This window comes from Macrosteles quadrilineatus, unplaced genomic scaffold, assembly GCF_028750875.1.
Source record: "Macrosteles quadrilineatus isolate MER2022 unplaced genomic scaffold, UCM_ALF_1.0 Scaffold_5__1_contigs__length_97177068, whole genome shotgun sequence".
In the NCBI taxonomy this organism is placed as follows: domain Eukaryota; kingdom Metazoa; phylum Arthropoda; class Insecta; order Hemiptera; family Cicadellidae; genus Macrosteles; species Macrosteles quadrilineatus.
This window is the reverse complement of record NW_026542598.1, coordinates 28,546,874-28,568,654: the sequence shown is the minus strand read 5'-3', so window position 1 is coordinate 28,568,654 and position 21,781 is coordinate 28,546,874. Positions and strand designations below refer to the sequence as shown.

The following is a 21,781-nucleotide window of genomic DNA, read 5'->3' as shown; positions in this document are numbered from 1 at the left end:
CCTCAAAACCAATTTCTCAAAACTGTGCTAGAGGGTTATTCATCGGCACAGAAGTACGATATGAACTGACGCGACGTGACAAAGGAAAAATCAAACTTACACCACAGACAATGGAAACAAAGACAAAGTATTATATAGTCTGTGCTATTACCATTAGCGAAAAAATCTCTCATGGCAAAAATAATACGATCCTGATGAAATTTGTACAAACGTGTCGTGTAAACCTACAACGAATGAGTCCGCGAACCAACACAATTGGAATACGCGAAAATGAGTTTATGAGGGTAATAAGAATAAGGTAAAGATTTTTACATGGGCATAATGATTGAATTTCCAAACAAAATTTAAAATGTTAACCAATTGTAAATAGCTTATGTATGGCATGCAGAAGGAATTTTGTATATATTTTATGTATTTCTGTAATTGACGTAACCAATGCATAACTTATGTAAATCTGGTTGAATAAATCACTTATGACTTTAGAGTAAAATACCCCCGCCGCAGCAAACCTGCATACTAAGCGAATTTCCATTTGCCTAACTGGATTTACACTAAAGTGTCTCCTTTAAAATATCACGTAAACTATCGTACGTAACTCGTCCAAAATGTGTGTACCGGACTCGTATGGTAATCCCGTACTCGACTTCGTCTCGCACGGGAACGACCACACTCGTCCGGTAAACACACTTATTTTCAGGACTAGTAACGTAATATCGTATTACCGTGTACTTAGTCAGCTGTTGAAATAAACAGCTAATTTCAGCGGCCTATTTTATTTTCAGAAAAAAATCTAATTTATGTTCTGTCCTAAATAAATTGTGTCGCACGAAAATCCCGTACTCGGCTACGCCTTCGATAAAACACCTTACCGCTTACCGGGCTAGTAACGTAATACAGTAGGCATATACTATTATTTTCTTTATACCTACTGCATTTAGATAAGGTGTTTAAGTTTCTTAAGCAGCCATTACAGTTTACAGGTGGTTCTGATGTGTGTTTCTAAATACTGCAACAACTCTATGATTTATTTTAAATACCCCCCCCCCCCCGCAGCAAACCTGCAGACTAAACGAATTTCCATTTGCTTGATTGGATTTACACTATCTCCTTAAAATATCACAAAATTATTCCCTATTTCAATATTGCATTAGTTTAACAAGTACTTAGGAGTTAGGTACCTATGTTGTAACAGGGAGGGTTTTAAAGTTTTTTTTTTTTTTTTTTTTTTTTTTTTTTTTTATATTATTACATGTAGGTAGTTTAGTATGAAATAAATGCATTTTCAAATTTTGATCAAAAGATGTTCATAAACAAGCTAACTACAACAGTTTACCTACTTATTCTCCATAAGAATAACATAGGGATTTTAAATTTAAAACTGTTTGAGTTTTCTCTGTAACCATAGGCGCATAATAATGCTTCAATATACTAAATAATTTGTTTTTAAGCTCTACAAAATAGTTTGGAAAGAAATTATTGCAAAATTTTATGTTGTCATTGCTTGGATCGCCATATTGGCAATGGAAAGGTTAACAAAAGAATCAAAGCATCTGCAGAGGCAAATTAACGCAGTTTTTTCATTTTCTCATTTCCGGTGTAAGTTGCTGATACAAATGTACTACAACTCATTTAATATTTCAAAGTGTAACCATGAACAACGTAAAATTGTTATTTGGGTTAATCTGTTTTAACACTAAGCTAGCAAGTTAAATGAAAAAAACTATGTACTATATCATTATAATTTCAAATAAATGTATGATTGAAAAAACTTGGATGGATACCATAATCATCCTCTATCAAAGTTTGGCCTAGGTAGCACGTTTTAACTACCTTCTTACACGAAAAAAAACAGTCAATAAATCAAGTGCGACAAATGTCAAATTATTTTAAGCCTTCAAACGGAAGAACACATATTATATACACAAGATAGTTAAGATAGCATTCACAAATTTGAAGGAGACTGCAAGCGCCGTGAATAGAAGTCGTTCGGAGTTTAAAAAAGAACGACTCTCATTATACTCAACCGATCTGTTCAGCAAGAGCTGTTCACCTTCAATTTGAATCTCCCGCTCTTTGTCGATCTGTTTTGCTTGTCGACATTTTGCGTGTCGATAAAGTGGGAAAATTTACACAACCGTCCCACATAACAGACATCCCACATAACCGACATCCCACTTTACAGACATCCCATATTACCGACACAGTCGACATTTTGAGTTGTCGACAAAGTGGGACTATTTCAGTGTCGATCTTATGGGATGTCGATAAACTGGGACCCCACGAATATTGCCACCAATACCATTTGCCATGGATTGGAAATGAAAAGTACGGCATGTGTTTGCCACTGAGCTAAAATTATAACTGGAGGTAGCACTGCCATGGCAGAAGTCTGTCAAAAGCGAGTCGCTGATTTTGTTAGGTTGGTATAGCAGTAAGTTTTCTTACCATAGCAATAACATGGCTTCTATAACTAGGTTGGTATAGCAGTGAGTATTTTTGTCATACTTGAATACTTTTAATACTTTAATAATTTTCTTTGAAATGGCGACCATACAAAGTAGGTATTTTAAGCCAAGTATAATAATAGTTATAGCAATAATATGGCTTCTTATGACACCAGACTCACGCAAACATGGCGGCTGGCGACACGCATCTTTGACATTCAGTGCTACCTCCAGTTAGAATTATAGCTCAGTGGTGTTTGCCACCCTCACTCGCTTCGCTCCAGTCTCCAGTCGCTGTCGTCGTCTTCGTCACTCGTCAGAGAGGCCGACTGGACGAGCTGACAGCATTATAGCTCAATGACAGCATCGTAGCATCGATGTACTACCTAAAGCACGGGTCACACTAGGCTGGCATCAGCGGCAAATTGAAAGAAGCCGCTTCTGTCAGCTTGATGTGACCACAAAATTCGCAGCTGGCACCGTCAGCAAGCGAGTATTTGTCAGCGGCTGGCGAAGTTGGACATGTTCAACTTTTGGTAGCGAGGCAGCGGCGAATAGAGGTCACGTGACCACTCGCACTCGCTGACGCCAGCGAGCAGCGCAGTCTGACCACTTGTAGAAGCGTGCCAGCGGCGACCAAAGATAATTTCCAACTTGGTTTAACAACACAAAAGGACAAAAGCAACTGTTTAAATTTTTTAATTAGAGGTTTAACTAATTGTAGTAATGCCTGGAATGTATGTGGTGGTGACTGACATTCGTAAAACATTTTGGTATGTTTCTGATTCTTTTTTTGAGCGTTTAAAAACGTAGCATTTTTAAAAAGTGTATTTATTTATAAATTATTTGTATCCATGGCCTGATCCACTAACGTCTCTTCTTGCGGTTAAGCATCTTATAATAAAATTATTTCTCTGTCATACATCCTCAATTCAATATTAAGTAGTGCTGGATGAGGACCAAAAAAAGGACGAAATGGCGACAAGAACTGAGCTTTAAACTAGGCGATTAAAGTAGTATTTGTAGCATAGAAATTACTGAGCTTAGGTGGTCAGGGAAGCAGGTTATTGATTTTTTATTCCAAAACTAAACTTAACAGTACTTGTGGGACGTTTCTTTAAAGAAGTAAAAACGTCAAATAAGCACTATAAGCAGCTTACAGTGATTTGTTACAAAACCTCACACATCGTTAATATCAAGATCACCAGCGGCTAACAAGCAGCCTAGTGTGACCCGTGGAAAAGCTGCTGCTTCGTGGTGCTGGTGGCAGCCGCTGGTGATCGAGCAGCCTAGTGTGACCCGTGCTTTAGGGAGTATGTTTTATCTATGGGTACTACCATAGATGGTTAGTCTATGGAATGGGCACACGGGAGGGACTAAGGCTAAAGGTGTAGTGACGTCATATCTCTAGTGGCTAATGTCTTCTCTTGAGGCAACACGATTACCGTAACCCCGTAACGAAACGATGTGATTTCAGCGGCGTTCGTGGCATAGTAGGTAACGTTTCGGATTGGTGATCAGAAGGTCCAGGGTTCGAATCCCGCTGGCATCTATAACTTTTTGTCAACAAATTTTTCATATCAGCAAGTTTGGTTGGTTAGGTTAGGTTATGACAGTTTAATTTTATAATACTAAATTTTAAAATTAATTTTATAATTAATTAAAAATTATAAGTAATCATTAATTAGATTTTTATCTTATATTTTTTTATATTATCAGCAAGTCTGGTTGGTTAGGTTATGTTATGACAGTTTAATTTTAAAAATAATTTTATTATTTTAAAACAATATTTTATAATTAAAAAGTTAATTTTTTTTTTTTAATTAAAAAAAATTAATTTAAATTTTTTCAACTTAGCAGTTCTAGCGGCGAACGCTGACACTACAAGATATGTTAGCCTCAGTCCCTCCCGTGTGCCCCACCGGTTAGTCTATGGTACTCACTGAGCTATAATTCTAACTGGAGGTAGCACTGAATGTCAAAGATGCGTGTCGCCAGCCGCCATGTTTGCGTGAGTCTGGTGTCATAAGAAGCCATATTATTGCTATAACTATTATTATACTTGGCTTAAAATACCTACTTTGTATGGTCGCCATTTCAAAGAAAATTATTAAAGTATTAAAAGTATTCAAGTATGACAAAAATACTCACTGCTATACCAACCTAGTTATAAGAAGCCATGTCATTGCTATGACAAGAAAACTTAATGCTATACCAACCTAACAAAATCAGCGACACGCTTTTGACAGACTTCTGCCATGGCAGTGCTACCTCCAGTTATAATTTTAGCTCAGTGATGGTACTACTAACCCATACCCCATACCATAGATAAAACATACTCCCTTAGCCCATACTAACCTCACCTCAGTCCAGTCTCCAGTCCAGTCATCTGACTTGCTTGACTGTTTAGTTAGTTGTTTTGTTTGTGTTTATTTTGTTTGTTGGTCGTGGTGGACTCAGGTGGACTGGTGGTTGGTTTGGATTTGGTTGGCTGTTTTGTTTTGTTGTTTTTATTAAGGAGTCTGGACAAAAGTTTGCCTTAACAATGCTTTTTTAGTTAGGCTACATTATGGTAAGTATTATATAGCCTAGAAACTACAAAAATATTAAGTTACCGTACTTTTTAACTTTAATAGGCCTAGTCTTCATAGCCTACATCGCATCTAGCCTATGTTACTAGGGTACCATAGACTAAAAATACAGGAGGGCTATGATGGAGATTATGAAAATTAAATACTCAGTGGCTAGAGATTGTGGGGCCTAAGGCGATGTTCAATAGCGGGCGTCTCTTAGTACCTAAAGCCTCTCTTAATAAAATATGGCTGTGTGGGGCCCCGGGCACTGCCATGTTCACCTATAAGTTATGTAGGGCCGCCTCTGTAAATACTAAACAATTGAAGTTGCATAAATTAATGATTCGGTTCATTAAAACCTAACCTACCTAGTCTAACCTCACTTCAAAACACAATACAGTCACGAATCCGCCTAAAACCCGACCTACCTTCCTCACATGCCTAAATAAGAACTTATTATTTGGTTTCAAAACGAATTGATGTCATTCTGCATTAAGTCGAGTATAAACAGCTGTTTGCTCGGATCCTCCTCACTCAGTCCACAGTCCACACACGGACCCGTCCAGACCACGCCATATTACCATCAGTATAGCTCAATGAACCTTAGATTCGTAATTTTAACATTCGTTTTATGGCCACTTATGAATCTCTCCGACAAAAACTTATCGCATTTTTGCATTCAGCGTGAAAAATACTGTAAAGTAGACATAGGCCTATCTAAAAATTACACGATATCACATTTTAGATTTTTTTTTTTTTTTTTTTTTTTAATAGAGGGCCAGGCTTACAAGTTACCATGGGATTGCATCGCAGCTAGAACAGCTTATTGTGCACCCTCGTTCACAGGTCCTCATTCTCCGTCAAATCCCAGGTCCTTGGTGAACCGTGAGAGCCTCTTGACTATGGTGACCTGTTCTTCCCTTTGGTCTCCCATCAATAGGCCAAGGGATCTCATACGCAGACCTTGTAGGGCTGGGCACCTAAATATACCTTCACAGCTTTCACAAGGTCTCTGGCTGGGGCAAGCCGTAGCGAGATTTCCCTGAAAGGACTCAGCTCCTGAACTTGCTTGACCAGCCAATCCTTTGTGGCTGCGTCAGCACAGCCTCCACCTTTCTTCCTGGAGGCCTCATTAGAGTCAGCTTTGGGGGTACCACCCTTGACCTGCTTTTTCCCAGCATCCTAGTTCCCGGAGGAACTGGCTTTACAGGCAGCAGAGTTAGGGTGCTTGGCAGCCCACACCAGCCTCCTCTCACTTCTGGATAGCACCTTTTCGCCTTTGGCTAAAGCATCCGCTATCCTCCGTCTTTGCAACTCACCCCTGGAAAGTCGATTTTCGTACGAGGGATCTCATACGCAGACCTTGTAGGGCTGGGCACATAAATATACCTTCACAGCTTTCACAAGGTCTCTGGCTGGGGCAAGCCGTAGCGAGATTTCCCTGAAAGGTCTCAGCTCCTGAACTTGCTTGACCAGCCAATCCTTTGTGGCTGCGTCAGCACAGCCTCCACCTTTCTTCCTGGAGGCTTCATTAGAGTCAGCTTTGGGGGTACCACCCTTGCTCTGCTTTTTCCCAGCATCCTAGTTCCCAGAGGAACTGGCTTTGCAGGCAGCAGAGTTAGGGTGCTTGGCAGCCCACACCAGCCTCCTCTCACTTCTGGATAGCACCTTTTCGCCTTTGGCTAAAGCATCCGCTATCCTCCATCTTTGCAACTCGCCCCTGGAAAGTCGTTTTTCGTTCCTTTCCGGTTTCTGCGAGCTTGTCGTCATCGTCAGATTTCAGTAGACCTTCCTCCTCCATTTGGGTCAGACTGTCTACATTGTTCTCACGAATACCAGGTATTTAAGTCCACCTCCCCAGTGACCCGATTAGAGAGGTAAGGGGTGTGTACGACTGGGTTACCCCTGGTTCCCAGAAGGCTCCGTTAAGACACTGAATATTAGGCCCCCAGTGCCACAAGACTCTTGGCACGGATCGCATTACACCTTAGTCTAGGGCCCCCCTCACTTGGTTCTGTAGGTGGACCAACACCCAGTGGCAGAAGGTAGCTCTCCGCAGCTAACAAGTGAGAGTTGGGGTTTAGGTTGTGGCCAATCTGCCGAACCAACCCCGCATGCGAGGTTTGGCCGGAACGGCGCGAAATTTTCTCCCACTCACTAAACCCCCATACCTTCCCACATTTTAGATACCGGTACAGTATATCAAATAATTTGCCAACAATTCTGACTCGTTATTTGTAGAGGAGGACCGGGTTTTCTAAGCACTGTTAGGCCTAAGCCCCATAATCACATAACTTATAGGCCTATTTTGGGGGATTAGGTTGTAAAACTTATGCCTCTCTCGTCGTCTAGAACACGAACAAACCCAATAGGCCTATGACACAAAACACGACATGACAAAAACTAGGCCTAGAACTTATTTCTGTAAGTTAGGCCTAAACGGTCAACGGTAGGCCTAATCAAATCAAATTCTTTATTAGGCTACCTTTTTACACATTCATGTGCATGACATCGTCAAAAATACAATGTCCTGAGGTGGATACAATGTCGATAACTGTGCACTCACGAGAGATAAATTGATCTTAATCCCTGATATTTTTATGATGATGGCCAAAACCTGGGTCATCCACTACAAAGAATGAGTCAGAGCTGAGACGAAAAATCTGTTAAGTTATCTATAATACCTAAATAGCCATATAATACCTAATACCTCTATTAATTGTATATGAGTGGCGAAATAACAAAAAATGTCAATTTCAAATTGTGTTGCTGAAGTGGCAGCCGAGGAAATTTGTCGATTAAAAACGTAACATTTTTCCCCGTTGCATTTTACGTACATTTATATAGGTAGTCGGTGAAATGACATAACTTTTATACCGATGGGAAGAAGAGATTCTGAAGTTTCATTTTATTATAAGAATGAACCATATAGTCTAACATAAGTATATCGCTTTTTAATCTTGAGTTACATTTTGAATGAAAATAATGCGCGAACTCGACATGTTTCGTTGTGAAAGATGAGTAATTTCCAAAAATCAAGTGATAGCCTAGCTCAAGTGATAGTTCAAAGACAAGTGATAGCCTACCACTGCAACAAGGAGGAATTAAACTTTCATTTGGTATAGCTAGAGTATAATGTCATAATACATTCCAAAAGCTGATAAAAAATCTTTGTTAAATAGCCATTTTTTACGTGAGGCTAGTTTAGCAAATCAACAAAAAATGTCGATCTCTGAAACACATATAATATGTAATTTGTAAAGTACAAAACGTTGTTTTATATATTCACTTATAGACGAAGAAAAGTATAATTAAATGTTGTCAGGCTGGTCACACAAATAGAAGCTTTAGATTTTTCAAAGCTGAAAGAACAGTTAACACTTGTCATCATCTAACCTAAAATGGCAGTATCGTCAAAAGTTTTTTCTAAAAATCCACCTTTATGAAATTGGTTTTTATTACCATTTATGAATCCTACTGACTATTACCAACAAAATGAATATACGGTTCAATAGTTTATCTCTACTTTCTAATTTTGTACAATTTTGAAAAAAAAACCTTACAAATTCACCAAAATAAGCGTGCCACTCCTCAAAGCACATTACTGAAAATTACTGAAAGCACATTGCCAAGTTTGATCAAAATATATATCCATAAACAAGCAAACTACAACATTTTACAATATTCTCCATAAGAATAACATGGGAAATTAAATTTACAATTTTTAGAATTTTCTCCATTACCAATAACCGTACAAAAACACTTTGATATACTAAATTATTTGTTTTTTAAGCTCTTTAAAAAGGTCTAGAGAGAAATTTCTGAAATTTTGTGTTTTGACGGTCAAAAATACGAAAAACCATTTTTTACCTCATAAAACACCGTTCCCATGGTCAGATCATGCTGGTTCGCAAACTCATTCAAGTTTATCCCGACTTACACCATGAAACCAAATTTAATCAAAATCGGACAAAAACTATTTAAGAGTCTGTGGTACCTCCGCCATATTGGATTTTTAGTCCCATAAGAATAATGTTAAATTTAAACACAAACTCCGGGTTTATTTGTTGATGTAAAATTTTGAATTTGGTCTCAATTTAAAGAATGCTTTAATGCCTAGTGAAATATGAAACAAAAAATTTTTTTTTTTTTTTAGATTCGTAGAATATTAAAAAAATATAAGTCGAAATTCATCACTATTTTTCAACCTATTAACGGACATTTTATCAATTTTTGCTTTCATATTCCCCTTCAAAATATTATCAAGTCCTTCATGTAAAAGTTTCAAATAGCTAAGATTTAAATTTCATGAATTAAATGTGTTTAAAGTCATGCATGTTTTCAAAGAAGTAACACGAGCGAGCCACTGATCAGCGCGCCGTCTGTCTGCAGAGCGCCGAACTACTACGACGGCCGAAGTTGAACCCCGCGTATTTTGAATTTAAAAATACTAGCTGTTACCCACAGGCTTTACCCCGTTTGACTTCAGAAGTATTAATAAAAGCATTTATTGGTTAAGTTAAGCTGAAATAAACAAAACAAAATAGGTACAGACATGCAAACCTAGGTGTCATCCCAAAATGAACATTGTACTGTATTTGATAAGGCTGTCATTGTGTTAAATGTTATCTTTTATTATCTAAAAAGTGTGGGCATTGTTTAAAATAAGTTGTCTTGTGATAGTATGAACCATGATGATGGTAGCTTACATAAAGTAAATGTATAATGTTCTCGTACCTAGGTGTAATGTGCTGTCAACACTTACATTCTGAACTCTTAACATAAAACTAAAGTAATTAGTGATATAGGCCTAACTCCAAACACAGTATGTGTTTAAATAATACTGTACGACTGGTTCATTTTTTTTAAACATATTTCCAATTCAGCCGATTGGCAATATAGCCCAGTCAATAAAGGGATTGTGTCGGAAGTAATTAGTGAAAGGCTGATTTTTGGCCCATCGACTATTACCATTTAGACAAGTGTTCAGCCAAAAGTCCCCGCCCCTATCCCTCTTGCTTCCCCCCCTGTGCCCCCCTAAACATATTAAGTGTAAGGGTTTCATAAATCACGTTTTTCTCGATTGTTAAACGACAAATTGAATTGCAATTAGTGTTATTGTCTTTGTTATAAAATTTCCTACAATCATGTTCAGTTAACTTTTGTCGTAGCTGTTATCTTTTGTTCATTATTTGTATACAAATGTAAAGATTTGTATATTTTTGAACATATAATTTTATTTTTGTTGCCTTAACTTTTTCCGCTGACGTTTTATGAAAATATGCTTAGAACAAAAGTTGTAGCTGCTTTCATTAGCTTTAAAATGATATACAACAGTACTTACTTTAATGAAAATCCTGCGAGGTTCAGCCGGTGTAATGGAGTATGCGTACTCAATCAGTGGGCTAAGTTGGGCTGGCGTGGCGGGGGGCGTTGCAATACTATCATTGTTGTAATATGGAGAGTGTGTTTTTTTTATTTTATTTTTTTTTACTTAAGGTATACTAATGCATTATCTCCATTCCCCACCGCAGCAAACCTCCGACTAAGCAAATTTTCATTTACCTGGCTGGATATTTACTCAAACATTCCCTTAAAATCGTCAGAATTATTTCCTGATGAGTTTTCTTTTATCGATATGTTGATAGCTTTTTATGAAACATTATTTAACATTACTTAAATGGAGCTGTCAAACCATACGCTAATGTCACTTTATACTTACATGCCAACCCCGTACGAAGGACGGGTACTCTGCTAGTATATCTATAAACAAGCAGACTACAACAGTTTATTTTTTTGTTTAAAAGAATAAAATGGGAATTTTAAAACTTGATTTTTATGAATTATCTCCGTAATCGTTAGGCATTTAACGTTGCTCCAATATACAAAATTATTTATTTTTTTAAGCTGTACAAAATGGTTTGGAAAGAAATTGTAAATATTTTGTGGTTTTAGGGGGGAAATGGGAATAACCAACGTTTACCCCATAAAAACCCTTATAAACCCCTATTCCCATAGTCTGATCATGCTGGTTCACAAACTCGTTCGAATGAACGTAAATTGATATATTTGTACCAAATTTTATCAAATCAGATCATTTTTGTTAGAGTTATGACGCTAACTGATTCATGTATATATATACTGTATAAAGTTATTATATATATATAGATATGTGATTTTAAGTTTTGAATTTTACTTATGAATTTTAACGGTGGAGGGTGTTTTCGGCCTCTGAGGGCTTCAAAATGAAAAACTAAATCGGGCCCGGGTCTTGGTCTTACAATGAGACCTACGGTAATAGTTTATTCCCTATGATGAATTTGTTAAAAGAACAACCGAAACAAAACCCATATACAGTTAATACAATTTATTTCTATCCTTTGTAATTTAAAAGCATAAAATCATTTTATATGTACGTAATAATTTTATAGGATGTTATTTTTGAACAAAATATTTGGATTATCATGATTTGAAGTTAAGAATGACTCATTCATCGAATTCAAAATTTCCCCTTAAAACTTCTTTCCCCCCATAACTTATATTTGCAACACTGGGTAAGACGACTCATCATACACTCGGTTTTTAATTTCTTGTCTTATCAAAGCCGCAGCTGTAGAAACAATTCTCTTATAATCTTATCACCGTTATGCCTTTTTTAAGAGTACCAAGTTTCAGAGAAAATCTTGTCCACCCTATCTCTTAAACAAACTATGGAGGATTTATTTTTATGTTCGTAGTCTAATAAGAAGTCTTTCACCAAGTGATTAAGAAATAACGTTTGAAGTACTTCGTTCCATAAACCTGGTCTATGCCTGATATATTTTTCATCAATTGCAAAAGGTTAGGAATACTATGCTGGCAATCATCATTTTCCTCAATGAAATAGCAAACTTTTATGGATTTTTCTTTTAATAAATCGTTAACTGGTCTACCACGACCTACACACGTATTGGTGTGAATGTATTGTTTCAAAAACCTAGCATAACAAGGTAAACAAATCCTTCAAGCCTAGGCCTAACCTAATCAGCCCAATCATTTTTCCTATTTTCAATACATTTACTTATAGTTGTAGTAGTTATAGTTTGTTTAGTTGTTAAATTACAGCACGAACTCAATCGAATGCTTTCCTATTGTTTTTTTGGTGTCTTAAAATTTAAAAAATCGAGAAAATACAATAATGGGTAGAAACGTCTTGCACGAGTGCGGTAACGGATCAAATCAAATCAAATCAAATCAGTTTTATTTCCACAATATATACAAACTTTACAATTTTTCAAAAAATAAAATACGAATATATATAGTAGTCTTGAAGTACAGTACAGTGTTTACGTAAAATAATTCAAGAAAAATTAAATTTATAAAGTTATAATAGTATAAACTTAAATCAGCTATGGATTAGCTAAATTAGTATTGGAGTTAGTAGTAGCTATGTATTAGTATTGGATCAGCTATGGAGCGCCACATAAAAATAGTGCACCCGGTCCCTTCACGGTTAATATCTGGTATTACATAACCATAAAGTACACGTTTCAATATATCATTTTAAAGCTGATAGCAGCTACAATTTTGTTTGAAAAATGCTTTCTTATAATGACGGTGTTAAAAGTTTTGCAAAAAATAAAATTACGAGTAAATAAATATTTATCTTTACATTATTCTACGGATAACAAACAAACGGTAAAAGTTACGACGAGATTTAACTGGACATGATTGTAGGAAATGTTATTACAAAGGGAATAAAACAATTGCAATTCGATGTATGTTACATTTTTAACTTCCAGATCTTTGTTTAAAGATAACATTCTTTAAAAATACTACATACCTAGAAAAATAATTACATGTTTTTTAAATGATAAAATAAATAAAATTTTTAAATTAATAATAAAAGTTAACTTTAAATGTTATTAACTTTACATGGGGATTTAGATTGTTTTTTTCTAGGATAATACAATAGTGTATCTTAATTTTAAAACAAATTCTATACATTACAACAATGATAGTATTTCGCGCCAGACCCACCTAGACCAAACCCACTGATTGAGTACACATACTGCATTACACCAGCAAAATCTTGCAGAATTTTCATTAAAGTAATTACTATTTTACATAATATTAAAGTTAATGAAATCAGCTACAACTTTTGTCCAAAACATATTTTCATAAAACGTCAGCGAAAAAAGTTAAGGCAACAAAAATAAAATTATATGTTCAAAAATATATAAATCTTTACATTTGTGTACAAATAATGAACAAAAGGTAACAGCTATGACGAAAGTTAACTGAACATAATTGTAGGACATTTTATAACAAACACAATAAAACTAATTGCAATTTAATATGTCGTTTAACAATCGAGAAAAACGTGATTTACGAAACCCTTACACTTTATATGTTTAGGGGGGCACAGGGGGGGAAGCAAGAGGGGTAGGGGTGGGGACTTTTGTCTAAACTCTTGTCTAAATGGTAGTAGTCGATGGGCAAAAAATCAGCTTTTTACTAATTTCCACTCCCTAAAAACACAGGTTGACTTGACTAACTATTCTCGCGGATACGCTCCGCGAGCGCTCTTGCGCCCGACGCCGCCTCCCGTTTTTGGACTGATTCTGTCAACTGGCTGCAATTAAAATACGTAAAACCTATATCATTTTAAAGATTGAGAAATACGCCAACTTTTTATATAAAACATTTTTCTCTATCTCATCTCATTTCAATACAAATCAACTTAACACACGAAGGTTGAAATTTAAAAGTGAAGAAATTTACATTCAAACTTAAATTACAAGAAAACTACTGAATATATCGATTACACTCTTATAACGTTTTTTGTAGAGAATATTTTAAGGATTGAAATGGCGAAACAAAATTTATTCTATTGCTGTTTGTTTCTGAGATATTGATAAATTGATAAAACATTACACAAATACACTTAAAAGAGCGTAGGGGGGAAAGCAAGAGGGGGAGGGGCGGGGACTTTTTAGAAAATGTTCCTTATATGATCTACTAACTACAGCAGAGTCTTCTCTAATTCAGCTTAATTATGCACATGACACTGCTTCCCCTGCAGTAGTGGTACTACACGAAGAGAATAAGAGACTTAAAGAGCACAATGCAACTCTCGAGAAGCAACTTAAATGTGTTCTTGATCACTCCATCGAGTCTGACACCCGTTTATTGGAATTCACTGAAGAGATATTTCCCATCCCCGATTATTTACCTAAAACATATGCACCGCAAATGATAGAATGTGCGGTCCAGTGTGAACCTCAGACAGCTACTTCTTCTACATCCACCTGTGATCTGGCTCAACCTACACAAGCTGACGTTAAAACTATTCAATCTTTGGAGACCAAAACAGATGTTGCATGCAATAATAAATCATTAATTATGTCAGAATTATTAGGAGAATCATGGATATCAGATTTGACCCTCCAGCCCTACTTGGATACGTTAAACAATCAAATTTTGGCTTCAACATCTTGCGTGATAATTAATCCATTGGTAGTTCACGCTATTAAAAACTCACCAGATTTCCACTGTTTCCTGGACCCTCTCGCTGTGAAAGACAAGAAATTAATTATCATGCCCATAAACGATTCTGTAGATTTGTGTGGAGTGGTTAGCGGAACTCATTGGAGCGTGTTAATCTTAGAAAGAACTGGAAATGAATTTTTGTACTTTGATTCTCTCAACGACTTTAACCTCAGTTCTGCAAAAAAAGTCGCCCACAAGTTATCCGACTATCTGGGTGGGGAGGTATCTTCAGCATGTTTTAGATCACTGAATGGACCACAGCAGCCTAACAGTTTTGATTGTGGCATCTACTGCTGTTGGATTATTGAGTCGCTGGTACAGGATGTTGTTACTACTGGTTCATTGAATATTAACTATCTACAAAATAAAAAACTATCAGAACAGGAAGTTATACTAAAGCGCTCACTTTTGGCTTACTTCATACAAAACTTACCAACTCTAAACAAAAAATTGTTCTACTCCCTCATGATTGAAAAGGAGGGAAAATCGTATGTTTCTGTCACTGGAACTAACAGTAAGGAAATTGTAACTGCTAAATCTATAGGATGGACCGAAGTAAAGTCTAAATCAAAGAATCTGAAATTCACCAACAGGGATCCTATTGTTACAACAAACAAATTTGAGGTATTACAGAATCTCAAAAAATCTGATGTGACCCATAATAGTCAAAAACTGGCGCTGTCTATGTCCAAGGACCCTCAAGTTAATCACTCAAACTTGAGCATCAAGAACCCTACTAAAAAGTTGAAAAAAACAACAAAAAGGACCAACGGACGGATTTTAATTCTTGCTGATAGCCATGGTAGACATCTTAGGTCAAACATAACAAAGATATGGCAGGATAATGAATATGACATTGACTGTTTATTTAAGCCAAATGCAACAATGGAAAATGTAATAAAGGATGTAAAAGGCCTTACAAGTTCATTTTCAAAAGCTGATACACTTATTGTGCTGGGGGGATCCAACAATGTAATAGAACACTCAGAGAAGAGGTATTGTGAAACCGTTAAATGGCTGATGGAGAGCACTAAACACACTAATGTAGTGATATCAGCACTCCCTTACCGACATCACACTCCTGGTCTAAATAATAGAATATATTACATAAACATGGACATTGAAGCACTTGTGTCAGAGTATAACCATGCTACCTTTTTGGCTATAAATAAACTATCTCGTCAGTTTTATACACAACATGGACTACACTTTAACAAACAAGGAAAAATACAAATATCCAAAATGATTAGAGAAATATTTGTTCCAATGATTAAAACTGTTGCTGGATCTAAAGAACAAACACAGTCTACTTGCATAAAAAACAATACCATTAATGTCATCGAAGCTAACATGTGGGAAATGATTAATGCTAACAAAAAAGCCCCTACCACAGCATTTGCGCATACCATATCAAGAGATATCCAACACTACAGAAACATGTCTGCTGGTGTAGCGGTTGTGTTTCGTAAGATATTTGGTAGACCTAAGGACACAGAATTCATCAACACAAGATTGACTTGCCAGACTGAATCAGGGGGTGCCACAGTATACAGTCTTGTCTCAAAGGAAGAATATAGAGGAAAGCCAACACTACCAACGTATGATGAGGCGTTTGAACAATTGATCAAGGATTTTAAAGTAAAGAAATTCGATACTTTAATATGTTCTCCAATGGGCTGTGTGCGTGACTTAGTACCTCTCAACCACTTTGCAAAAAATATTGTAAAGCTGCACAAAATGACTAATGCTACGATATATGTGGTGTCATGTGATCAACCAGCTGCTCAGCGAAAATTATGGAATGGGCTATCACATACTGCATTTTTGGATCAGCTAAGGAGGACAATTGACAGTTGCTCTTGTAAAATTGATGCCCCAAATAGTCTAACTGATGCTTGCATCAACCCGCCTGTTTCATCTTCGGAGAATCTGCAGCAGTCTTTGGAAATCTCACAGGGCTCTGGTAACGAAACAAACACAACTAAGATAGTTTCGTCTGATTGCAAAGCACCTGGAGATGAAGGCCAACTTACACGCCAGATGTCAACACATGGTGAAGATCTGAACGACTCAGCCAGTGAGTCATTACTGCCCCTGGACCTTGAAGCTACTCAGATTGAGGAGTCATCAGAGAAACCAATGTCGCCACCTCGAGATACTACACCAGAACAAATCCAACCACCTTCGGAGACATCAGTCATCAGTGTGAAAGTGTTAAAATAGTGTCGGGCGCTCTCACTTCTAGTGAAGCGCTAAAGCAGAGAAATTGTGATGGAAATTCAAGTCCAATTTTAAATGTAAAAAATTTAGTTAAGAATCACTGTTCCTCCAATAACCCTAGTTCATGTGAATCAATTAATATCTCCATGGAGGTTGGTTGTTTTTTAGAGGAAACCCACCTTCAAAACTTAAGCTTGCAAAGCAAATGCCCCCACTAAGTGACCCTAAAAAAATTAAAAACTTTTGTGTTGTATGTAATAATTTTCATGACTTTTTAAATGATGCTAATGCTTATAATACTAAAGGCTCATGGCCAGTCTGTAAATCAGCTAAATTTGAAAAGAGATTTTTGTGGTTAATGCACCTTAACATTGAGGGTGGGTTGATAAGTAAAAAAAATGATCTTGAGATAATCTTAGAAAATTCAAATATTCCTATTGTTTGTTTGAACGAGCATTGGCTTAAGAGTGTAGATATAAATATTTTAAATAGTATCCCAAATTATACAATTGCCCATTTTTATTGTAGGGAAGAAGGTAGCCATGGTGGTTCCTGCATCTTAATAAAAGATAGTTTAGAGTACACTATAAGAGATGATTTCTGTGTTTTAAATGAAAATTCTATTTTTGAATCATCATGCATTGAGATTTTTACTTTAAAAATTATTGTAATTTCAATATACAGGACTCCTTATGTAACTAATTTTAAGTCTTTTCTCAATAAGTTAGAAAGGTTATTTATAATGCTCAATAAAACAACAAAAATAAGAAATGTATACATAGCTGGGGATTTTAATATTGATCTGTTGGAGGACTGTAGCCATCCAAATCAAAAACAAGATTTTATTTCTCTGTTAAATCAATATGGGTTTAAAATTAACTTTACATCACCGACTCGAATTACGCAACACACTGAATCCTGCATAGATAATATCTTAACTAGAAAAATAAATTCACAATATTCAGTCCAGACAATGAATTTAGAATTGGGTCTTTCAGATCATAGGGCTTTGTTTATAAACATTTTTGATAGCTCATTTGAGGATAATAAGGACAGAACAGATAAAACAACTAAAAAAAGAATATTTTCAAAAGCCAATGTCACAAGTTTTGTAAATAATATTAAAGAAATAAAATGGGATGTATCTGTAAAAAAATGTTTTGAAGAAAATTGTATTAACTTTTTTTGCCATTTTCACAATACTTTTGAAGAGTCTTTTCCCTTAAAGTTTTACAACAACAAAAATAAGAATCAAAAGAAGTCTTGGGTAACAAAGGGTATTAAAATATCTAGTATAAATAAACGAGAACTAAGTAAACTGGCAAAAAAATCAAACGACGGACTCTTTAAGGATTATGTTAGAAAGTATAAAACAATTTTCAAGAAAGTTTGTAATCAATCTAAAAGGATGTGCAATGCTAAATTCATAAACAAATCAGAAAATGTGAGCAAGGCTGCGTGGTGTGTTGTTAAATCAGAGCTAGGTTGTAAAAAAGTCAAGAATAGTTTTCCTGATATTAAACTCTCAAATAAAACCATTAGCGACGTAAAAGAAATAGCTGAATTCTTTAATAAAAAATTTACCAATATAACCAAGGAAATGGGAACATCACCATGTGAATTTGAGGCACTAAATATGACAAGGAACTTAATGACTAGTAAACAACTATTTAATTTTGATTTTAAAGCCATTGAGCAAAAAGATGTAGTCAAAGTAATCAAATCACTTAAAAATAAAAAATCTGCGGGATGGGATGAAATTTCGGTGGATCTCATGAAAAAAGTCATAGACTCTATTTCAGAACCTCTCACAATTATTATTAACCAAACATTTCAAAACAACATATTTCCTAAACAATTTAAATATGGAGAACTCAAGCCACTTTTTAAGAAAGGTGAAAAGCATAATCCTGACAATTATAGGCCTGTATCACTTTTACCTTCTTTTTCCAAGATTTTTGAAAAAATTGCTTATAAACAAATTTATAATTTCTTGGAAACATACAATATATTTAGTAGTAAACAGTTTGGTTTTAGAAAGGGTTGCAGCACAATGACCGCTATATCCCATTTTGTTAATGAAGTGTCATGGGCCTTGGATGAGTCACAGAGTACAATGGGGGTGTTTTGTGATTTATCCAAGGCTTTTGATTGTGTCAACCATGACATTCTTTTGAAAAAACTGGAAATTTATGGATTTTCTAAGAAATCTATTTTATGGTTGAAATCTTATATAACAGGTAGATTTCAAAGAACTGTTATTTTAAAAGGAGGCTTGCAGTCAAAATCTGAATGGAGTGAAATTAGAGTAGGTGTCCCACAGGGCTCTATTTTAGGTCCTCTTCTTTTCTTAATTTATATAAATGACTTACCTGAAAATATTTCTCATAATTTAATACTGTATGCAGATGACACAACTGCTGTTGTTAAAGCTAAAACGGAGGATGATTTATGGGTGAAAGTAGAAGACGCTTTAACGGATCTTAGAAGGTGGTTTGAAATAAACGGACTAAAATTAAATCCAGAAAAAACACAACTAGTAAAATTTAATACGATACAATCCCGAAATTTCACACATAAAACAAGAACCAAAACTGTCAAATGTACAAAATTTTTAGGTTTGTATGTTGATTCAAATTTAACCTGGGCCAAGTGCATTGAAAACATATTACATAAGCTTAATTCTGCCTGTTTCCAAATGCTTTGTTTGAGAAATATTTTGGATATGAAAACACGTTTAATGATATATTATGCCTATTTTTATTCAATATTGCATTATGGGATTGAATTTTGGGGATTCTCATCAGAAATAGAAAAGATTTTTAAAGTTCAGAAAAAATACTTAAGAATAATGACATTTGCTAAACGAAAACAATCATGTAGACCAATTTTTAAAGAACTTAATATAATGACTGTACCAAGTTTAATCATTTTTAAATCCTTATTAATGGTACAGTCAAATTTTGAAAACTTATGTGCGGAGAATTTTGACCATCCATATAACACCCGTTTCAAAAAGAATTTTCAGTTTCCGATTCACCGATTAAAATTAATAGAAAAAACACCAAAATATATGGGAAAGAAATTGTTTAATAAACTGCAACCAAAATATAAAGATTTAATAAACAAAACGTCTTTTAAAAGCAGCCTTGCCTCATTTCTTGTAAACAAAATATATTATAGTATTGACGAATTTTTGAATGATGGTAATTTTTTAAATTAGCAAATATTATGTTTTATAAAATAACCCAAATAATTATTTGTAAGAATCATTGTTTATTTTTTAGTATTTTAGGTACTTATTATGATATATGATTATATTGACAATGTCACCTGTTTTTGTAGCTTATGCTATGTAATCTGTAAAACGTTTATGTGACAATAAAGATATATTTATTTATTTATTTATTTAACATCCATGAAAAAATCAGCCTTTCACTAATTACTTCCGACAAAGCGCTATTTTTTCCCTTTATTGACTGGGCTAATAGCCTACAACTCATGGATTGCTGTCACATCTGGCATCTGTTTATTGTTAGGCTCGGTCCGCCGCGCGGCACATCCCTCGCACCCGACTGACAATAGCCGCCAGTTACTCAGTACCTACTTGGCAATGAGGAAACCTGCCCATTTCTAAGAGGTGTAACACTTTGGTTAAAATCTTGGATTGGACCTCTGTCTGTACATTCTGTCATTCTGTCTGTGACGCCAAAATGTCATTTTACGCAGCCTACTCCTAGAAAACTAGTGTAGGCCTACCGATCAACGTTCAAAGCATTTGTCTGTATTTAAGACTGATGAGAGTGTCTTTGGCTATATCATAGATAAAGCATACTTATGTTTTATCTATGGCTATATAAACATGGCCTCGCTTCTTTGAAAACAAAATAACGAACTATCAAAAAACACAATTTTGTTAGATTTTTGTCAAATTTCTTCCAATCTATCTATATATATATTCTATCTATCTTCTATATATACAGGGTGAGTCTTCTAAGCTGTCCTGAACAGATTACAGACGTACGGCTTGAAATACAGAGATGAAACAAAACTTTTCCCCACTAATTCATACCCAAGGAACAACGTAAAAATATCCTTGGGTATGAATTAGTGGGGGAAAGTTTTGTTTCATCTCTGTATGTCAAGCAATTCGTCTGTAATCTGTTTAGGACAGCTTAATAGAAGACTCACCCTGTATAATACGCTAAGCCGATTTTTGTGAACAGAACTCCTCCCTCATTTTTGGACCGATTTTGATGATGGAAGTGTCAAAAGAATGGTCCTGATCTGTAGTTTTGCAAAGTGTTTTTATTTTTTTGAAATCTTTATTAGTTCGGGCTTGATCTTCCATCAAAGTTGTGCTGCAATCGCTGGAACATACCGCAAATCATGGTCCATAGCCCATCTCTTGGGTAGGCCCTACGCAGGCCTAATTATTCACAACCACATTTCGATAACGATATCGGTACTTTTCCCTAAAATACATAGCCTTCCTACTTAGGAAGTAAAACTACAAACGTCCAAAACCCCAGATTTGTGCGTTTTTAGTCACATTTCCTCCGAATGTTTGCTAGATATACCGATCATCGTTTAGAGATTACGTAATCTTTTAAATAAGACACCTTTGTTTGGATAAAGGTGGTTTCTTCAAACAGTCATTATTATGTTAACATTAAAAGTTACTTACAAATAATGCTATTAATGGGAAATAACTTTGATTTTCGAAAACTTAAAAAAAAAAAAACCCAGGGAGATTAATAACTTTGGCACTGATACCACATCAAGTGAAAGATTTTTTGAACAAACTAACATGAATTTTTAAAGCCTTACGTTGTTAATGTATCAATGTTTTTTGGCCTGTGTATTTATTTATTTATATATTTGCCAACGGGATGACACCTATAATAAAGTTTGATTACAAGGACAGTTTGAATTAGTCGTAAGTACTATAGTTCTTTTCTCAACTGTAAACGTTGGTTTTTGGTACTGACTTGTACTTTTCCTCAGAACCGG

General features: G+C 35.4%; 1 protein-coding gene across 1 annotated transcript in view; it reads left to right on the top strand.

The window, feature by feature from the left end:
* Positions 1–4,910: 4,910 nt before the first annotated feature.
* LOC128994251 (F-box only protein 22-like) overlaps positions 4,911–21,781 on the top strand; it is a 32,120-nt gene continuing 15,249 nt past the window's right edge. The window contains exon 1 of the mRNA XM_054418661.1: positions 4,911–5,016. Coding sequence (XP_054274636.1) covers positions 5,014–5,016 — 3 coding nt within the window. The 5' untranslated portion in view covers positions 4,911–5,013. The remainder of the gene's footprint in view (positions 5,017–21,781) is intronic.